The 21,144-nt window shown below is 28.9% G+C and overlaps 1 protein-coding gene across 2 annotated transcripts in view; it reads right to left on the reverse strand.

Moving 5' to 3' along the window:
- Positions 1-3,351: 3,351 nt before the first annotated feature.
- The window catches only part of LOC143248573 (inactive tyrosine-protein kinase transmembrane receptor ROR1-like), a 103,526-nt gene continuing 85,733 nt past the window's right edge, over positions 3,352-21,144 (reverse strand). For both annotated transcript variants that reach the window (XM_076497037.1, XM_076497036.1), the window contains exons 7-8: positions 7,759-7,992; positions 3,352-7,247 (exon numbers count right to left, since the gene is read on the reverse strand). In XM_076497037.1, coding sequence (XP_076353152.1) covers positions 5,836-7,247; positions 7,759-7,992 — 1,646 coding nt within the window. In that variant the 3' untranslated portion in view covers positions 3,352-5,835. The remainder of the gene's footprint in view (positions 7,248-7,758; positions 7,993-21,144) is intronic.

Consider the following 21,144-nt stretch of genomic DNA (forward strand, 5'->3'; position numbering starts at 1 on the left):
TCTCCATGTGCCCAATGTGGTGAAGATCCATCAATAGGGGGCAAAGTACAAGTACAAAACACCAATAAAAACCGCAAAACTTAAAATGTATAGCTTCCCATAAACCTCTACCAATTTTGATGAAGGTTAATCTACACTTTGAGGAGTATTCACATGGACATAAAACAGATTGTACTATTATATAGATATATATAAATACACGTGCATTAATCCTGAATTTCTTGAAATGTAATATTATTTTATGGTGTGAACGTTCTAAGGTGACAAATTATAATTATGACTATCATATAATATATATTATGGTTATTCTATTTCTTAATATTACATTCTTTTGGTATCTTGTGGTTTTTCAAGAATGGAATGGGCGTATAATATTAATACCATATCAACTACGCAATGTCCTCCATATTGGCTTAATAGTAATACTAATGTCTTATGATAAGAATAATTAAAAAGTATGCTTACTATTAAAGAAAACTGTAATGCAGTCCTGCCAAGAATGTTTCTGTTACTAGAATATGGTTACGTTCTTGTCTGACATTTAGCACAGTAGGAATGAATGTTAGTGACGTAGTTATTTCACGATTCTGTAGAAATAAAAATAACATCACAGATCACCATGCCGTTTCTCGTTAGTATTACACGTATTATAATATTTTATTTTTTATTCAAGGTCTGACTTATTCTAAAGTAGATTTCTAGAATGTTATTTGTTTATTAATCGAATGTGTACAAGAGGTTAAATCACAATGCAATAAAAATATCACAACAGATCTCTCTACTACCACTAGATGTCGTTCATTCTGAAATAGCGAACACACTCTCTCTCTCTGTTTGGGTATTGATGTTTATATACCCAGGAGGGGTACGTTTGGTCAACCTTTAAATTTTGGTTTTGCAACTGTCAAGTGTATTTATATATTGTACACAAAGGCCAGAGTAACTCGCACTTACTAGGGTCCTTTTCAGGACAATGTCCATGCACTATCTACATATACACTTGGTGCAAATAAATAATTTCTCTTATAGTTCCAAATTTATTTGCACTTTCATTAGTTAGGTATTAACTATAAAGTATTTACATTTAAAAAACCTTTCACTCTATAGTAATTAACCCTTAAACTAATGTAGAGTCTAGTTTATAGGTGGCCTTTTCTTATTTATTTATTTATAAAAAAATATATTCACTGGTGAAAGGACTATCCTAATCATGTATAAATAATTTATTATACCACATAGGAGTCTATCTGCTATTGTTTGTATGTGTGCGTATTTATGTATGAATTCTGATGATGTTGTTCTGGTACTTTATAAGCTGTTGTGAGTAGTGTATTTTGTATTGTTTGTAGTAGTTTTTTACTTACATTTATCCATGCAGGGGCTACGTGGTCAATGACGGGTCTAATGTATGTTTTATATATTTTTATGATGTTACCTGCTGTTGCTCCACTGTTTTTACCAGTTAGACCCCTAGCATAGTTTGTTATTCACCAAATCTTTTTTAATAATATTATTTACGTGGTTTACTCATGTTAGTTTTGAATCAAATGTAAGTCCTACAAGGTTTGCAGATGTAGCAGTTTGAAGGAGTGCTCCATTCATATAGATCTGAGGTTGTACTTTTTTATGTTTGGTTAACGTTTATTTTGATTCTATATTTTTGACAATCTTCACTTATTCTATTTAACTGTGGTTGTATGTTTGTGGCTGCTATTGGTGCACTATTCCAGATTACCACATCATCAGCTGTGATGAGTATCCATTATTTGGATCTTTTAGAGACATGTTATTCACGTACATGATGAATAGGACAGGGCTAACCATCCTCCTTGAGCTTCTGAGGTAAAACACTCTGAGAAGGTCCCTCCAACATTAACTCTACATATTCTGTTTTCCATAAAGTTAGATAGCCAGCGAATAGTTCCCCGCGATAGTCCCATTTTTTTCACTCGGAACCGGAGACCGTTATATCATACGGTGTCGAATGCCTTCTCAATATCGATAAAGCAAGCGACAGTGCATTCTTGTTTATTAAAACTATCAACAATTGCTTCGGTTAATCTGACTAAATGGTCTGTTGTTTGTCTGAATGTTCTGAACCCATTTAGTTCTTCTGGTAATTTTGATTTTGTCTCCAGGAATGCTGAGAGTCTGTTACTAATTATTCTCTCAAGAATTTTGCTAAACAGCTGGTCAGGTTGATTGGTCGGTAGCTATTTGGTTATTGGCTGTCTTTCCTTCTTTATGGAACATTAATACATTTGCATGCTTCCAAGAAACCGGGATATAACCAGAGTATAACGATAAATTAAAATTTGCTGTGAGATGTTCAAATAATTTCAGAGTGCCTGTTTTAAGAAGGATGACTTGTATACAATCTTCTCCTGGAGATTTATTTGTTGTGCTAGTTATTGCTTCTGCGAGTTTTTGTGCGGAAATTGTGTTTATTAGCTTTGTATATTCGTTTATGTTGTTGAATTTATGGTTATTTAAGTTGACTGGGAAAAGTGGTTCAAATAGTTCACTGTTATTCGTTATGAAGTATATGTTCGTGTCTGGATCGTTGTGTGTTTTAAACGTGTTTTGAAGTTATTTGAATGTTTTGGCTTGTTATTTCTATGTGCTGTGGTATTATTGTGTTCTAATGGTGGATATTTTCTTGTGTTTCCATTTGTGAGTCTTTTTTAGGTGTGTCCAAAATTGTTTCGGATCTGTTTTGTCATTAAGTTGGGAGCAGAAATCTTCCCATTTTTCTTGTTTTAATAATTTAACTTCTGCTCTGATTTATTTTGTTTATTTGTGTAAATAGCGAACAGATGTTTTGTTTGAATTTCACATAAAGCTACACGAGGGCTATCTGCGCTAGCCGTCCCTAATTTCGCAGTGTAAGACTAGAGGGAAGGCAGCTAGTCATCGCTAACCACCGCCAACTCTTGGGCTACTCTTTTACCAACGAATAGTGGGATTGACCGCTTTCATATAACGCCAGCATGGCTGAAAGGGCGAGCATATTTGGTGTGACGGGGATTCGAACCCGCGACTCCCGGATTAGGAGTCGAATGTCTTAACCCGCCTGGCCATGCCGAGCCTTGGCAAACAGAATCTATATTATTTCGTATTAAAACATTTAACCGAGCAAGATCTACCACACACGAAATACAGAAGATAAACAACATTGGGTTTTAAAGCTGTATGTGCAGTCAACGTTATTATTATTTCTGACTTCTTTGAAATATCGGTTACAAACAGTGGGTTCCCACATAACCTTGTAAAAAGCCAATAACTTGAACTTGAAGTTCGCATAACGCTGTAGATGTTTTACAAAATTATTAAAACAAACCAGACATATACTGTTGCTTTCAACTTTTAAAATTTTATTGACGTATCAAATAAAAAATGTTTTTTTACAAAACTGAATATCCTTTGGCATACCTTGGATAGACTGACTAGTCACATTATAGAGAGAGAAAAGCTATCGAAGTTTTCAAGATAACACATCCACATAAATGGAAACACTTTATCGCACAAGATGGCGCATTATACTGACATATCTTAACTATGGCAGTTTATATACAGAAGCTTTCATTGCAAACACAATTAACAGATATAAGAGCTGAACGCGTAGTGTATTTCGTACGATTAATGTAAATATATTGTGACATTCGTCTTGCGTTTCGACATATATTAACATTGAAAAATGTGGAGAAAAACATGCTGATTTAATACTTTTAATATATTTTGTAAATTTACTCTTATCCTAAATGTTTATCAAACAACATTATTAAAATAGCTCTTTGATACATTTAAATGTAATTCTTAGCCTCCTAGCGAGATAAACGAACAAGCTTTGTTTTACTTGTTACCAAACTGATATATGACTGTTATAAACAAACATCACACTGTTGACAGTTGTAAAGCGATATAACAATACTTTAAACTAGTGTCACTGTTGTAAACTGATGTAGCACTATTGTAAACCAATATCATTGCTATAAATTAATATAACAATGCTGCAACTCTCAGCATTTACAAGATAAAAAAAACAGCAACAGATAACTAATGAAATAAAATACTGATTGCTAAGCTGAGTTCGTAACAGAGATGGATTATGAACAAGCTACTGAATGTTTTTCTTTAAATGCTGGGATTCAGATACAAAACTACCACTCAATTTCTTACATCAGAAAATTGTAAACGTACCACACATTGAGTGTTGTGAAACATTACATCAAGACACCGTGGTAAACGTTGAATGAATATCGATATGAAATTACCATTACAAGAATTTGTTGTTACGAAACACACTGAAGAATAAACACATTTTTTTTACAATTCATAATATTGGAATAACCTGTGCTTTCACACAAGTAATTTAACAGGTATAAATCCTGTGTATGCCATAAGATGCAAGCATTTTGAATAGTCTGTGTGATGGTATAAAAACATTTCGCAACTATCAGTTTTAAATCTGCTTACAAAAAGAAGGGAGAATTTAGTTTAATGAACTGATATAATCATGTAACTGTGAAAAATTAATATTTATTATATAACAGTAAAGTACTAAACACTTGAAAGAAATTATCAACTGAAAACAAGACTAACAACACACTCCTAACTCGCATCTTTGATCAGTGAAAGACAAGACTGACCACACATTCCTCGCATCTCTTATCAGTGAAGAAGAAAAGACTGACCACAACTCCTAACTCGCATCTGATCAATGAAGGAGACAAGACTGACCATACACTCTTAACTCACATCTCTGATCAGTGAAGAAGACAAGACTGACCACAACTCACATCTCTGATCAGTGAAGGAGACAAGACTGACCACAACTCACATCTCTGATCAGTGAAAGACAAAACTGACCACAACTCCTACCCATTTTTCATATTAGTTAAAAAAAAACAAGGAATAACCACACACTTCTTGACCCATGTTCTAGTTAGTGAAGGAGACAAGACTGACCACACACTCCTAACTCAGGTCTCTGATTAGTGAAGAAGATAAGACTGACCACAACTCATACCCATGTCTCTGGATTAGTGAAGGAGACAAGAATGACCACAACACCTAGCCCACGTCTTTAATTAGTGCAGGAGTGAGACTGACCACAAATTTCTAACCCACGCCTCCAATTAGTGAAGGAGAAGAAAAGATATATCTTCCTCCATGATATATTCTCGAATAAAAACAACAGTATTGTGTATAATACTTTTATAAAACCATCCTTCATATTACCTGTTTATAAAGAAAATAATGGATATAAAACTTTACCTAGAGGCAATCTGTACAACATATGTAAAAATGAAATTAACCAAAAAACCAAGTTTAAAGCTGTACATATGGATTTTCTGTATTACTGACTCAAAGCCAATATTTTCTGATTTCATTTTAACAGTCTATGGTGTATTTCAAGAAACAACACCAATTCAAATACATGTATACTTAACGATACAGCCATCCAAAAAAAAACTGTCATAATACAGCAAATATTCTATTCATTTTCTGAATAAAAAAACTGTTTTTAAACACTGCGTTTCACAGTAATGACCCTAACACATTTCTAATAATTTATCATAATTGTTAGCCTTTCTTAATGATTTTCTTTCATCTTGTATTAGTTATTACCGACATCACTCGATGTCCCGTTACATGACAACAAGCTTGAAATTTTACAAGGCACCAATGATTTTTCAAAAGACATAAATTGCACCAGAAAGTCTACTGGTTTCTAAGTTCAAGTCATTGTGCCCTGTCCAGTTTGAGGTCATTTACCAGATGTTAGTTCCAAAGAAATTTCAAAAGCACGCGCACTGTAGCATCAGCCATTCGTTAAACATTTGACACTTTTCCATCGATAATTGGGACATTAGGAGGAGTGAAACGTGATAGAGAGTCTACAGGTCTCAATATTGGAGTGCCAGACCTCACTGGATGAAACGTTGGAAAACTTTCTGTTGAAGTACCAAAAGATACTTGCTGAATTGAACCAGCTACAGGAACATTAATAGCTCTCTGAAAGGGTACTCCACAACTGGTAGAGGCCAAACCTCCAGAAGATGTAAAGGGCCCAACAACAGGGCTGCTCAAGTTGGTGGACACCGTGTTGTTACTTGGTCCTGCACTACTGTGGTGACTACCATTACCTGACTGGGCTACACTCAATGCCTGTGTGTGCATGGTTTGCCAGGAACACAAGCGGGCATACAGTTCTTTGAAGGAAGGTCTACGTGAGGGGTTCTCATGCCAGCATTCCACCATCATGGCATAGATATGTGGGGGGCAATCTTCAGGGCATGGAAGCAGCTTCCTAGAACGGATCATATCAATCACCTCCTGGTTATTATACCCGTAGTAAGGTTGGAGTCCATAGCTAAATGTTTCCCACAAAACTACTCCAAATGACCACACATCACTTTCTGTTGTGAACTTTCCATACAGAATAGACTCTGGTGGCATCCATCTAACTGGTAACAAAGATTTGGACTGAACTCTGTAATAATCAGAAGAATAGATATCTCGGGACAGACCAAAATCAGATATTTTGACCACAAGACCATCACCAACTAGGCAGTTTCTAGCTGCCAAGTCACGGTGAACGTAATGATTTCCAGCTAAGTATTCCATCCCACCTGCAATCTGCCGAGTGATATGAAGAAAGTCAGACAGTTCTAGTATCTGGTATGGTTCATCCTCGCTGTTTCTCACGTCTGACCGAGGAGAATGTAAGATCAAATATTCATGAAGATCACCCTGGGACATATATTCAAATAACATGCAGAGAGGTTCCTCTCGTGTGCAAGCTCCTAGTAAGCAGACGATGTTGGGATGGTGCAAGTCCGACATTAGCTCTGCTTCTCGTTGAAAATCTTGCCGAGTTTTTAAAGTGGCATTTTCCTTCAAGGTTTTGATAGCAACAGGTGCGACACTTCCAATTCCATGAATGCCTACCAATTCCCCATGATAGACCTTTCCAAACGCCCCTTCTCCTAGCTCTTGAAGGAAGCGAATACTAGAGAGAGGATACTCATGAGCTCTGAACTGTGTTCTGGGTAAAAGAGCATTCATTTCAACCTGTTGATTGGTTCCTTGTTCATTCTGAGGTCTGGTAACTGCTTTTGGAGTTTTGATTGCTGATGGATTTGGCTTACTTCTTCGCTTCATGCACCAGATCCCAAGTAATAATCCAATAAGTACCACTAGGACTATGCTTGGAAGAAGGATGTACAGCCAAAGGTAATCAACTGAAAAAAAAGAAATTAATTGCAAAAGTTGGTATTAAATTCTTATGACTGTAATAAACGTTACACAAATAAAAGTACTATTTCAAACGTATACACGTATGACAGTTATTATATAATTGTTTGGACTATTTTATAGCTTACATAGCTGGAAAAAAGATAAAATATCTCCTACATGTAGTGGCTTCAATGTAATTTAGTTTACAATGTAAAGTTTAAACTGAAAGTTGCCTGAAAAATTTCATAATTTTAATATTTATAGGACAATATATTCTACAAGCATTTGTCATTTTACTCATTATGTATTGTATTAAATAACATTTAGGAAAATATTTTAAATCAATAGAACAAACCCAATCCATGATAAAACTAGATCCAGTTAGAACAGGTGAAAAATGGACATGTGAACCTAACAAATAAAATTTCCCAAGCCTTTTTCATTTTATATTTAAGCTTTTCCCAAAACACACACATATAAACCCTCCATATTTAATTAACAAAATTTCAGACTTACCACATTTGGGTATGTGACACATCTCTTTCCGTACCTGAGGGTCTGCAATAAAACACCATGGTTGATTTTCCATTCCACCAGGGTTACGGCAAAAGTTATGTCCACCTATTAGCTCTGGATAGTCTGAGGTACGATAAAAGATCTGATGGCTCCAGTGTTGACATTTGTGGCCAGATATTGTGTGCGACAATGTTCCTTCATAATCTTCACCCGTTCCCACATAACACGTGTGTTCTAAATAAAAAAAATATAGCCTTTAGTTTCCTTCTGTTTGTAGCACAAGTAAAGAGTATCAAATAAGCAACCATAAAGTATGTTTACCATTTGTATTTTTCTAAAAGGGTAGTTTGTTTTTAAAATGGTTTCTCCTTCAGATTTGGTAGATGCAGTAAGTTTATGGTAAGGCTTGATGAATATTTGAATGAATACTGGCTTAGTTTTCAATACTTCAATTTAATGGATGGGACACTTTGATGGACAACAGGATCTCTGTTATTCTTAAATATTATTTTATTACATATCAAGCCAACATTTTATTCATTATTGTGTAGTGTTTATCTGACTCATTTGTAAATATTTCAAAAAGAAAACAAAAATTTAGCTTTATATTTAATATCATACAAAATTAGTTAGTTACTGGTAATGTTAAGAGAATGATGTTTAATATCATACAAAATTACTTAGTTACTGGTAATGTCAAGAGAATGATGTTTAATATCATACAAAATTACTTAGTTACTGGTAATGTCAAGAGAATGATGTTTAATATCATACAAAATTACTTAGTTACTGGTAATGTCAAGAGAATGATGTTTTTAATATCATACAAAATTACTTAGTTACTGGTAATGTCAAGAGAATGATGTTTTAATATCATACAAAATTACTTAGTTACTGGTAATGTCAAGAGAATGATGTTTAATATCATACAAAATTACTTAGTTACTGGTAATGTCAAGAGAATGATGTTTTTAATATCATACAAAATTACTTAGTTACTGGTAATGTCAAGAGAATGATGTTTAATATCACACAAAATTACTTAGTTACTGGTAATGTCAAGAGAATGATGTTTAACATCATACAAAATTACTTAGTTACAGGTAATGTCAAAAGAATGATGTTTAATATCATACAAAATTACTTAGTTACTGGTAATGTCAAGAGAATGATGTTTTTAATATCATACAAAATTACTTAGTTACTGGTAATGTCAAGAGAATGATGGTTTTAATATCATACAAAATTACTTAGTTACTGGTAATGTCAAGAGAATGATGTTTTTAATATCATACAAAATTACTTAGTTACTGGTAATGTCAAGAGAATAATGTTTAATATCACACAAAATTACTTAGTTACAGGTAATGTCAAGAGAATGATGATTTTAATATCATACAAAATTACTTAGTTACTGGTAATGTCAAGAGAATGATGTTTAATATCATACAAAATTACTTAGTTACTGGTAATGTCAAGAGAATGATGTTTAATATCATACAAAATTACTTAGTTACTGGTAATGTCAAGAGAATGATGTTTTTAATATCATACAAAATTACTTAGTTACTGGTAATGTCAAGAGAATGATGTTTAATATCATACAAAATTACTTAGTTACTGGTAATGTCAAGAGAATGATGTTTTTAATATCATACAAAATTACTTAGTAACTGGTAATGTCAAGAGAATGATGTTTAATATCACACAAAATTACTTAGTTACTGGTAATGTCAAGAGAATGATGTTTAACATCATACAAAATTACTTAGTTACAGGTAATGTCAAGAGAATGATGTTTAATATCACACAAAATTACTTAGTTACAGGTAATGTCAAGAGAATGATGTTTAATATCATACAAAATTACTTAGTTACTGGTAATGTCAAGAGAATGATGTTTTTAATATCATACAAAATTACATAGTTACTGGTAATGTCAAGAGAATGATGTTTTTAATATCATACAAAATTACTTAGTTACTGGTAATGTCAAGAGAAAGATGTTTTTAATATCATACAAAATTACTTAGTTACAGGTAATGTCAATAGAATGATGTTTTTAATATCATACAAAATTACTTAGTTACTGGTAATGTCAAGAGAATGATGTTTAATATCACACAAAATTACTTAGTTACTGGTAATGTCAAGAGAATGATGTTTAATATCATACAAAATTACTTAGTTACTGGTAATGTCAAGAGAATGATGTTTTTAATATCATACAAAATTACATAGTTACTGGTAATGTCAAGAGAAAGATGTTTTAATATCATACAAAATTACTTAGTTTCTGGTAATGTCAAGAGAATGATGTTTTAATATCATACAAAATTACTTAGTTACTGGTAATGTCAAGAGAATGATGTTTAATATCATACAAAATTACTTAGTTACTGGTAATGTCAAGAGAATGATGTTTTAATATCATACAAAATTACTTAGTTACTGGTAATGTCAAGAGAATGATGTTTTAATATCATACAAAATTACTTAGTTACTGGTAATGTCAAGAGAAAGATGTTTTAATATATACAAAATTACTTAGTTACTGGTAATGTTAAGAGAAAGATGTTTTTAATATCATACAAAATTACTTAGTTACTGGTAATGTCAAGAGAATGATGTTTAACATCATACAAAATTACTTAGTTACTGGTAATGTCAAGAGAATGATGTTTAATATCATACAAAATTACTTAGTTACTGGTAATGTCAAGAGAATGATGGTTTTAATATCATACAAAATTACTTAGTTACTGGTAATGTCAAGAGAATGATGTTTTTAATATCATACAAAATTACTTAGTTACTGGTAATGTCAAGAAAATGATGTTTAATATCACACAAAATTACTTAGTTACAGGTAATGTCAAAAGAATGATGTTTAATATCATACAAAATTATTTAGTTACTGGTAATGTCAAGAGAATGATGTTTTTAATATCATACAAAATTACATAGTTACTGGTAATGTCAAGAGAATGATGTTTTTAATATCATACAAAATTACTTAGTTACTGGTAATGTCAAGAGAAAGATGTTTTTAATATCATACAAAATTACTTAGTTACAGGTAATGTCAATAGAATGATGTTTTTAATATCATACAAAATTACTTAGTTACTGGTAATGTCAAGAGAATGATGTTTAATATCACACAAAATTACTTAGTTACTGGTAATGTCAAGAGAATGATGTTTAATATCATACAAAATTACTTAGTTACTGGTAATGTCAAGAGAATGATGTTTTTAATATCATACAAAATTACATAGTTACTGGTAATGTCAAGAGAAAGATGTTTTTAATATCATACAAAATTACTTAGTTTCTGGTAATGTCAAGAGAATGATGTTTTTAATATCATACAAAATTACTTAGTTACTGGTAATGTCAAGAGAATGATGTTTTAATATCATACAAAATTACTTAGTTACTGGTAATGTCAAGAGAATGATGTTTTAATATCATACAAAATTACTTAGTTACTGGTAATGTCAATAGAATGATGTTTTTAATATCATACAAAATTACTTAGTTACTGGTAATGTCAAGAGAAAGATGTTTTTAATATCATACAAAATTACTTAGTTACTGGTAATGTGAAGAGAATGATGTTTTTAATATCATACAAAATTACTTAGTTACTGGTAATGTCAAGAGAATGATGTTTAATATCATACAAAATTACTTAGTTACTGGTAATGTCAAGAGAAAGATGTTTTAATATCATACAAAATTACTTAGTTACTGGTAATGTCAAGAGAATGATGTTTTAATATCATACAAAATTACTTAGTTACTGGTAATGTCAAGAGAATGATGTTTAATATCATACAAAATTACTTAGTTACTGGTAATGTCAAGAGAAAGATGTTTTTAATATCATACAAAATTACTTAGTTACTGGTAATGTGAAGAGAATGATGTTTTTAATATCATACAAAATTACTTAGTTACTGGTAATGTCAAGAGAATGATGTTTTTAATATCATACAAAATTACTTAGTTACTGGTAATGTCAAGAGAATGATGTTTAATATCATACAAAATTACTTAGTTACTGGTAATGTCAAGAGAATGATGTTTTTAATATCATACAAAATTACTTAGTTACTGGTAATGTCAAGAGAAAGATGTTTTTAATATACAAAATTACTTAGTTACTGGTAATGTTAAGAGAAAAATGTTTTTAATATCATACAAAATTACTTAGTTACTGGTAATGTCAAGAGAATGATGTTTTTAATATCATACAAAATTACTTAGTTACTGGTAATGTCAAGAGAATGATGTTTTTAATATCATACAAAATTACTTAGTTACTGGTAATGTCAAGAGAATGATGTTTTTAATATCATACAAAATTACTTAGTTACTGGTAATGTCAAGAGAATGATGTTTTAATATCATACAAAATTACTTAGTTACTGGTAATGTCAAGAGAATGATGTTTTTAATATCATACAAAATTACTTAGTTACTGGTAATGTCAAGAGAATGATGTTTAATATCATACAAAATTACTTAGTTACTGATAATGTCAAGAGAATGATGTTTTAATATCATACAAAATTACTTAGTTACTGGTAATGTGAAGAGAAAGATGTTTTAATATCATACAAAATTACTTAGTTACTGGTAATGTCAAGAGAATGATGTTTAATATCACACAAAATTACTTAGTTACTGGTAATGTCAAGAGAATGATGTTTAATATCATACAAAATTACTTAGTTACTGGTAATTTCAAGAGAAAGATGTTTTTAATATCATACAAAATTACTTAGTTACTGGTAATGTCAATAGAATGATGTTTTAATATCATACAAAATTACTTAGTTACTGGTAATGTCAAGAGAATGATGTTTTAATATCATACAAAATTACTTAGTTACTGGTAATGTCAAGAGAATGATGTTTTAATATCATACAAAATTACTTAGTTACTGGTAATGTCAAGAGAAAGATGTTTTTAATATCATACAAAATTACTTAAGTTACTGGTAATGTCAATAGAATGATGTTTTTAATATCATACAAAATTACTTAGTTACTGGTAATGTCAAGAGAATGATGTTTTTAATATCATACAAAATTACTTAGTTACTGGTAATGTCAAGAGAATGATGTTTTTAATATCATACAAAATTACTTAGTTACTGGTAATGTCAAGAGAATGATGTTTTTAATATCATACAAAATTACTTAGTTACTGGTAATGTCAAGAGAATGATGTTTAATATCATACAAAATTACTTAGTTACTGGTAATGTCAAGAGAATGATGTTTTTAATATCATACAAAATTACTTAGTTACTGGTAATGTCAAGAGAATGATGTTTAATATCACACAAAATTACTTAGTTACTGGTAATGTCAAGAGAATGATGTTTAACATCATACAAAATTACTTAGTTACAGGTAATGTCAAAAGAATGATGTTTAATATCATACAAAATTACTTAGTTACTGGTAATGTCAAGAGAATGATGTTTTTAATATCATACAAAATTACTTAGTTACTGGTAATGTCAAGAGAATGATGGTTTTAATATCATACAAAATTACTAAGTTACTGGTAATGTCAAGAGAATGATGTTTTTAATATCATACAAAATTACTTAGTTACTGGTAATGTCAAGAGAATAATGTTTAATATCACACAAAATTACTTAGTTACAGGTAATGTCAAGAGAATGATGATTTTAATATCATACAAAATTACTTAGTTACTGGTAATGTCAAGAGAATGATGTTTAATATCATACAAAATTACTTAGTTACTGGTAATGTCAAGAGAATGATGTTTAATATCATACAAAATTACTTAGTTACTGGTAATGTCAAGAGAATGATGTTTTAATATCATACAAAATTACTTAGTTACTGGTAATGTCAAGAGAATGATGTTTAATATCATACAAAATTACTTAGTTACTGGTAATGTCAAGAGAATGATGTTTTTAATATCATACAAAATTACTTAGTTACTGGTAATGTCAAGAGAATGATGTTTAATATCACACAAAATTACTTAGTTACTGGTAATGTCAAGAGAATGATGTTTAATATCATACAAAATTACTTAGTTACTGGTAATGTCAAGAGAATGATGTTTTTAATATCATACAAAATTACATAGTTACTGGTAATGTCAAGAGAAAGATGTTTTAATATCATACAAAATTACTTAGTTTCTGGTAATGTCAAGAGAATGATGTTTTTAATATCATACAAAATTACTTAGTTACTGGTAATGTCAAGAGAATGATGTTTAATATCATACAAAATTACTTAGTTACTGGTAATGTCAAGAGAATGATGTTTTAATATCATACAAAATTACTTAGTTACTGGTAATGTCAAGAGAATGATGTTTTAATATCATACAAAATTACTTAGTTACTGGTAATGTCAATAGAATGATGTTTTAATATCATACAAAATTACTTAGTTACTGGTAATGTCAAGAGAAAGATGTTTTAATATCATACAAAATTACTTAGTTACTGGTAATGTGAAGAGAATGATGTTTTTAATATCATACAAAATTACTTAGTTACTGGTAATGTCAAGAGAATGATGTTTAATATCATACAAAATTACTTAGTTACTGGTAATGTCAAGAGAAAGATGTTTTAATATCATACAAAATTACTTAGTTACTGGTAATGTCAAGAGAATGATGTTTTAATATCATACAAAATTACTTAGTTACTGGTAATGTCAAGAGAATGATGTTTAATATCATACAAAATTACTTAGTTACTGGTAATGTCAAGAGAAAGATGTTTTTAATATCATACAAAATTACTTAGTTACTGGTAATGTGAAGAGAATGATGTTTTTAATATCATACAAAATTACTTAGTTACTGGTAATGTCAAGAGAATGATGTTTTTAATATCATACAAAATTACTTAGTTACTGGTAATGTCAAGAGAATGATGTTTAATATCATACAAAATTACTTAGTTACTGGTAATGTCAAGAGAATGATGTTTTAATATCATACAAAATTACTTAGTTACTGATAATGTCAAGAGAAAGATGTTTTAATATACATACAAAATTACTTAGTTACTGGTAATGTTAAGAGAAAATGTTTTAATATCATACAAAATTACTTAGTTACTGGTAATGTCAAGAGAATGATGTTTTAATATCATACAAAATTACTTAGTTACTGGTAATGTCAAGAGAATGATGTTTTAATATCATACAAAATTACTTAGTTACTGGTAATGTCAAGAGAATGATGTTTTTAATATCATACAAAATTACTTAGTTACTGGTAATGTCAAGAGAATGATGTTTTAATATCATACAAAATTACTTAGTTACTGGTAATGTCAAGAGAATGATGTTTTAATATCATACAAAATTACTTAGTTACTGGTAATGTCAAGAGAATGATGTTTAATATCATACAAAATTACTTAGTTACTGGTAATGTCAAGAGAATGATGTTTTAATATCATACAAAATTACTTAGTTACTGGTAATGTCAAGAGAAAGATGTTTTAATATCATACAAAATTACTTAGTTACTGGTAATGTCAAGAGAATGATGTTTAATATCACACAAAATTACTTAGTTACTGGTAATGTCAAGAGAATGATGTTTAATATCATACAAAATTACTTAGTTACTGGTAATTTCAAGAGAAAGATGTTTTAATATCATACAAAATTACTTAGTTACTGGTAATGTCAAGAGAATGATGTTTTAATATCATACAAAATTACTTAGTTACTGGTAATGTCAAGAGAATGATGTTTTTAATATCATACAAAATTACTTAGTTACTGGTAATGTAAAGAGAATGATGTTTTAATATCATACAAAATTACTTAGTTACTGGTAATGTCAAGAGAAAGATGTTTTAATATCATACAAAATTACTTAGTTACTGGTAATGTCAATAGAATGATGTTTTAATATCATACAAAATTACTTAGTTACTGGTAATGTCAAGAGAATGATGTTTTAATATCATACAAAATTACTTAGTTACTGGTAATGTCAAGAGAATGATGTTTTAATATCATACAAAATTACTTAGTTACTGGTAATGTCAAGAGAATGATGTTTTAATATCATACAAAATTACTTAGTTACTGGTAATGTCAAGAGAATGATGTTTAATATCATACAAAATTACTTAGTTACTGGTAATGTCAAGAGAATGATGTTTTAATATCATACAAAATTACTTAGTTACTGGTAATGTCAAGAGAATGATGTTTAATATCACACAAAATTACTTAGTTACTGGTAATGTCAAGAGAAAGATGTTTTAATATCATACAAAATTACTTAGTTACTGGTAATGTCAAGAGAATGATGTTTTAATATCATACAAAATTACTTAGTTACTGGTAATGTCAAGAGAATGATGTTTTAATATCATACAAAATTACTTAGTTACTGGTAATGTCAAGAGAATGATGTTTTATATCATACAAAATTACTTAGTTACTGGTAATGTCAAGAGAATATGTTTTTAATATCATACAAAATTACTTAGTTACTGGTAATGTCAAGAGAATGATGTTTTAATATCATACAAAATTACTTAGTTACTGGTAATGTCAAGAGAATGATGTTTTAATATCATACAAAATTACTTAGTTACTGGTAATGTCAAGAGAATGATGTTTTTAATATCATACAAAATTACTTAGTTACTGGTAATGTCAAGAGAATGATGTTTTATCAATATCATACAAAATTACTTAGTTACTGGTAATGTCAAGAGAATGATGTTTTTAATATCATACAAAATTACTTAGTTACTGGTAATGTCAAGAGAATGATGTTTTTAATATCATACAAAATTACTTAGTTACTGGTAATGTCAAGAGAATGATGTTTTCATACAAAATTACTTAGTTACTGGTAATGTCAAGAGAATGATGTTTAATATCATACAAAATTACTTAGTTACTGGTAATGTCAAGAGAATGATGTTTTTAATATCATACAAAATTACTTAGTTACTGGTAATGTCAAGAGAATGATGTTTTTAATATCATACAAAATTACTTAGTTACTGGTAATGTCAAGAGAATGATGTTTTAATATCATACAAAATTACTTAGTTACTGGTAATGTCAAGAGAATGATGTTTTAATATCATACAAAATTACTTAGTTACTGGTAATGTCAAGAGAATGATGTTTTAATATCATACAAAATTACTTAGTTACTGGTAATGTCAAGAGAATGATGTTTTAATATCATACAAAATTACTTAGTTACTGGTAATGTCAAGAGAATGATGTTTTAATATCATACAAAATTACTTAGTTACTGGTAATGTCAAGAGAATGATGTTTAATATCATACAAAATTACTTAGTTACTGGTAATGTCAAGAGAATGATGTTTTAATATCATACAAAATTACTTAGTTACTGGTAATGTCAAGAGAATGATGTTTAATATCATACAAAATTACTTAGTTACTGGTAATGTCAAGAGAATGATGTTTTTTAATATCATACAAAATTACTTAGTTACTGGTAATGTCAAGAGAATGATGTTTTAATATCATACAAAATTACTTAGTTACTGGTAATGTCAAGAGAATGATGTTTTAATATCATACAAAATTACTTAGTTACTGGTAATGTCAAGAGAATGATGTTTTAATATCATACAAAATTACTTAGTTACTGGTAATGTCAAGAGAATGATGTTTTAATATCATACAAAATTACTTAGTTACTGGTAATGTCAAGAGAATGATGTTTTAATATCATACAAAATTACTTAGTTACTGGTATACAAAAAAATTACTTAGTTACTGGTAATGTCAAGAGAATGATGTTTTAATATCATACAAAATTACTTAGTTACTGGTAATGTCAAGAGAATGATGTTTTTAATATCATACAAAATTACTTAGTTACTGGTAATGTCAAGAGAATGATGTTTTAATATCATACAAAATTACTTAGTTACTGGTAATGTCAAGAGAATGATGTTTAATATCATACAAAATTACTTAGTTACTGGTAATGTCAAGAGAATGATGTTTTAATATCATACAAAATTACTTAGTTACTGGTAATGTCAAGAGAATGATGTTTAATATCATACAAAATTACTTAGTTACTGGTAATGTCAAGAGAATGATGTTTTAATATCATACAAAATTACTTAGTTACTGGTAATGTCAAGAGAATGATGTTTTAATATCATACAAAATTACTTAGTTACTGGTAATGTCAAGAGAATGATGTTTTTAATATCATACAAAATTACTTAGTTACTGGTAATGTCAAGAGAATGATGTTTTAATATCATACAAAATTACTTAGTTACTGGTAATGTCAAGAGAATGATGTTTTAATATCATACAAAATTACTTAGTTACTGGTAATGTCAAGAGAATGATGTTTTAATATCATACAAAATTACTTAGTTACTGGTAATGTCAAGAGAATGATGTTTGGTAATATCATACAAAATTACTTAGTTACTGGTAATGTCAAGAGAATGATGTTTTAATATCATACAAAATTACTTAGTTACTGGTAATGTCAAGAGAATGATGTTTTAATATCATACAAAATTACTTAGTTACTGGTAATGTCAAGAGAATGATGTTTTAATATCATACAAAATTACTTAGTTACTGGTAATGTCAAGAGAATGATGTTTTAATATCATACAAAATTACTTAGTTACTGGTAATGTCAAGAGAATGATGTTTTAATATCATACAAAATTACTTAGTTACTGGTAATGTCAAGAGAATGATGTTTTAATATCATACAAAATTACTTAGTTACTGGTAATGTCAAGAGAATGATGTTTTAATATCATACAAAATTACTTAGTTACTGGTAATGTCAAGAGAATGATGTTTTAATATCATACAAAATTACTTAGTTACTGGTAATGTCAAGAGAATGATGTTTTAATATCATACAAAATTACTTAGTTACTGGTAATGTCAAGAGAATGATGTTTTAATATCATACAAAATTACTTAGTTACTGGTAATGTCAAGAGAATGATGTTTTAATATCATACAAAATTACTTTACTTACTGGTAATGTCAAGAGAATGATGTTTTAATATCATACAAAATTACTTAGTTACTGGTAATGTCAAGAGAATGATGTTTTAATATCATACAAAATTACTTAGTTACTGGTAATGTCAAGAGAATGATGTTTTAATATCATACAAAATTACTTAGTTACTGGTAATGTCAAGAGAATGATGTTTTAATATCATACAAAATTACTTAGTTACTGGTAATGTCAAGAGAATGATGTTTTAATATCATACAAAATTACTTAGTTACTGGTAATGTCAAGAGAATGATGTTTTAATATCATACAAAATTACTTAGTTACTGGTAATGTCAAGAGAATGATGTTTTAATATCATACAAAATTACTTAGTTACTGGTAATGTCAAGAGAATGATGTTTTAATATCATACAAAATTACTTAGTTACTGGTAATGTCAAGAGAATGATGTTTTAATATCATACAAAATTACTTAGTTACTGGTAATGTCAAGAGAATGATGTTTTAATATCATACAAAATTACTTAGTTACTGGTAATGTCAAGAGAATGATGTTTTAATATCATACAAAATTACTTAGTTACTGGTAATGTCAAGAGAATGATGTTTTATCAATATCATACAAAATTACTTAGTTACTGGTAATGTCAAGAGAATGATGTTTTTAATATCATACAAAATTACTTAGTTACTGGTAATGTCAAGAGAATGATGTTTTAATATCATACAAAATTACTTAGTTACTGGTAATGTCAAGAGAATGATGTTTTAATATCATACAAAATTACTTAGTTACTGGTAATGTCAAGAGAATGATGTTTTAATATCATACAAAATTACTTAGTTACTGGTAATGTCAAGAGAATGATGTTTTAATATCATACAAAATTACTTAGTTACTGGTAATGTCAAGAGAATGATGTTTTAATATCATACAAAATTACTTAGTTACTGGTAATGTCAAGAGAATGATGTTTTAATATCATACAAAATTACTTAGTTACTGGTAATGTCAAGAGAATGATGTTTTCATAATATCATACAAAAGAATGATACTTAGTTACTGGTAATGTCAAGAGAATGATGTTTAATATCATACAAAATTACTTAGTTACTGGTAATGTCAAGAGAATGATGTTTTAATATCATACAAAATTACTTAGTTACTGGTAATGTCAAGAGAATGATGTTTTTAATATCATACAAAATTACTTAGTTACTGGTAATGTCAAGAGAATGATGTTTTTATATCATACAAAATTACTTAGTTACTGGTAATGTCAAGAGAATGATGTTTTTAATATCATACAAAATTACTTAGTTACTGGTAATGTCAAGAGAATGATGTTTTTAATATCATACAAAATTACTTAGTTACTGGTAATGTCAAGAGAATGATGTTTTTAATATCATACAAAATTACTTAGTTACTGGTAATGTCAAGAGAATGATGTTTTAATATCATACAAAATTACTTAGTTACTGGTAATGTCAAGAGAATGATGTTTTAATATCATACAAAATTACTTAGTTACTGGTAATGTCAAGAGAATGATGTTTAATATCACACAAAATTACTTAGTTACTGGTAATGTCAAGAGAATGATGTTTAACATCATACAAAATTACTTAGTTACAGGTAATGTCAAAAGAATGATGTTTAATATCATACAAAATTACTTAGTTACTGGTAATGTCAAGAGAATGATGTTTTTAATATCATACAAAATTACTTAGTTACTGGTAATGTCAAGAGAATGATGGTTTTAATATCATACAAAATTACTTAGTTACTGGTAATGTCAAGAGAATGATGTTTTTAATATCATACAAAATTACTTAGTTACTGGTAATGTCAAGAGAATAATGTTTAATATCACACAAAATTACTTAGTTACAGGTAATGTCAAGAGAATGATGATTTTAATATCATACAAAATTACTTAGTTACTGGTAATGTCAAGAGAATGATGTTTAATATCATACAAAATTACTTAGTTACTGGTAATGTCAAGAGAATGATGTTTAATATCATACAAAATTACTTAGTTACTGGTAATGTCAAGAGAATGATGTTTTTAATATCATACAAAATTACTTAGTTACTGGTAATGTCAAGAGAATGATGTTTAATATCATACAAAATTACTTAGTTACTGGTAATGTCAAGAGAATGATGTTTTTAATATCATACAAAATTACTTAGTTACTGGTAATGTCAAGAGAATGATGTTTAATATCATACAAAATTACTTAGTTACTGGTAATGTCAAGAGAATGATGTTTTAATATCATACAAAATTACTTAGTTACTGGTAATGTCAAG

The sequence above is a fragment of the Tachypleus tridentatus genome, chromosome 4 (assembly GCF_004210375.1).
Source record: "Tachypleus tridentatus isolate NWPU-2018 chromosome 4, ASM421037v1, whole genome shotgun sequence".
Lineage (NCBI taxonomy): Eukaryota > Metazoa > Arthropoda > Merostomata > Xiphosura > Limulidae > Tachypleus > Tachypleus tridentatus.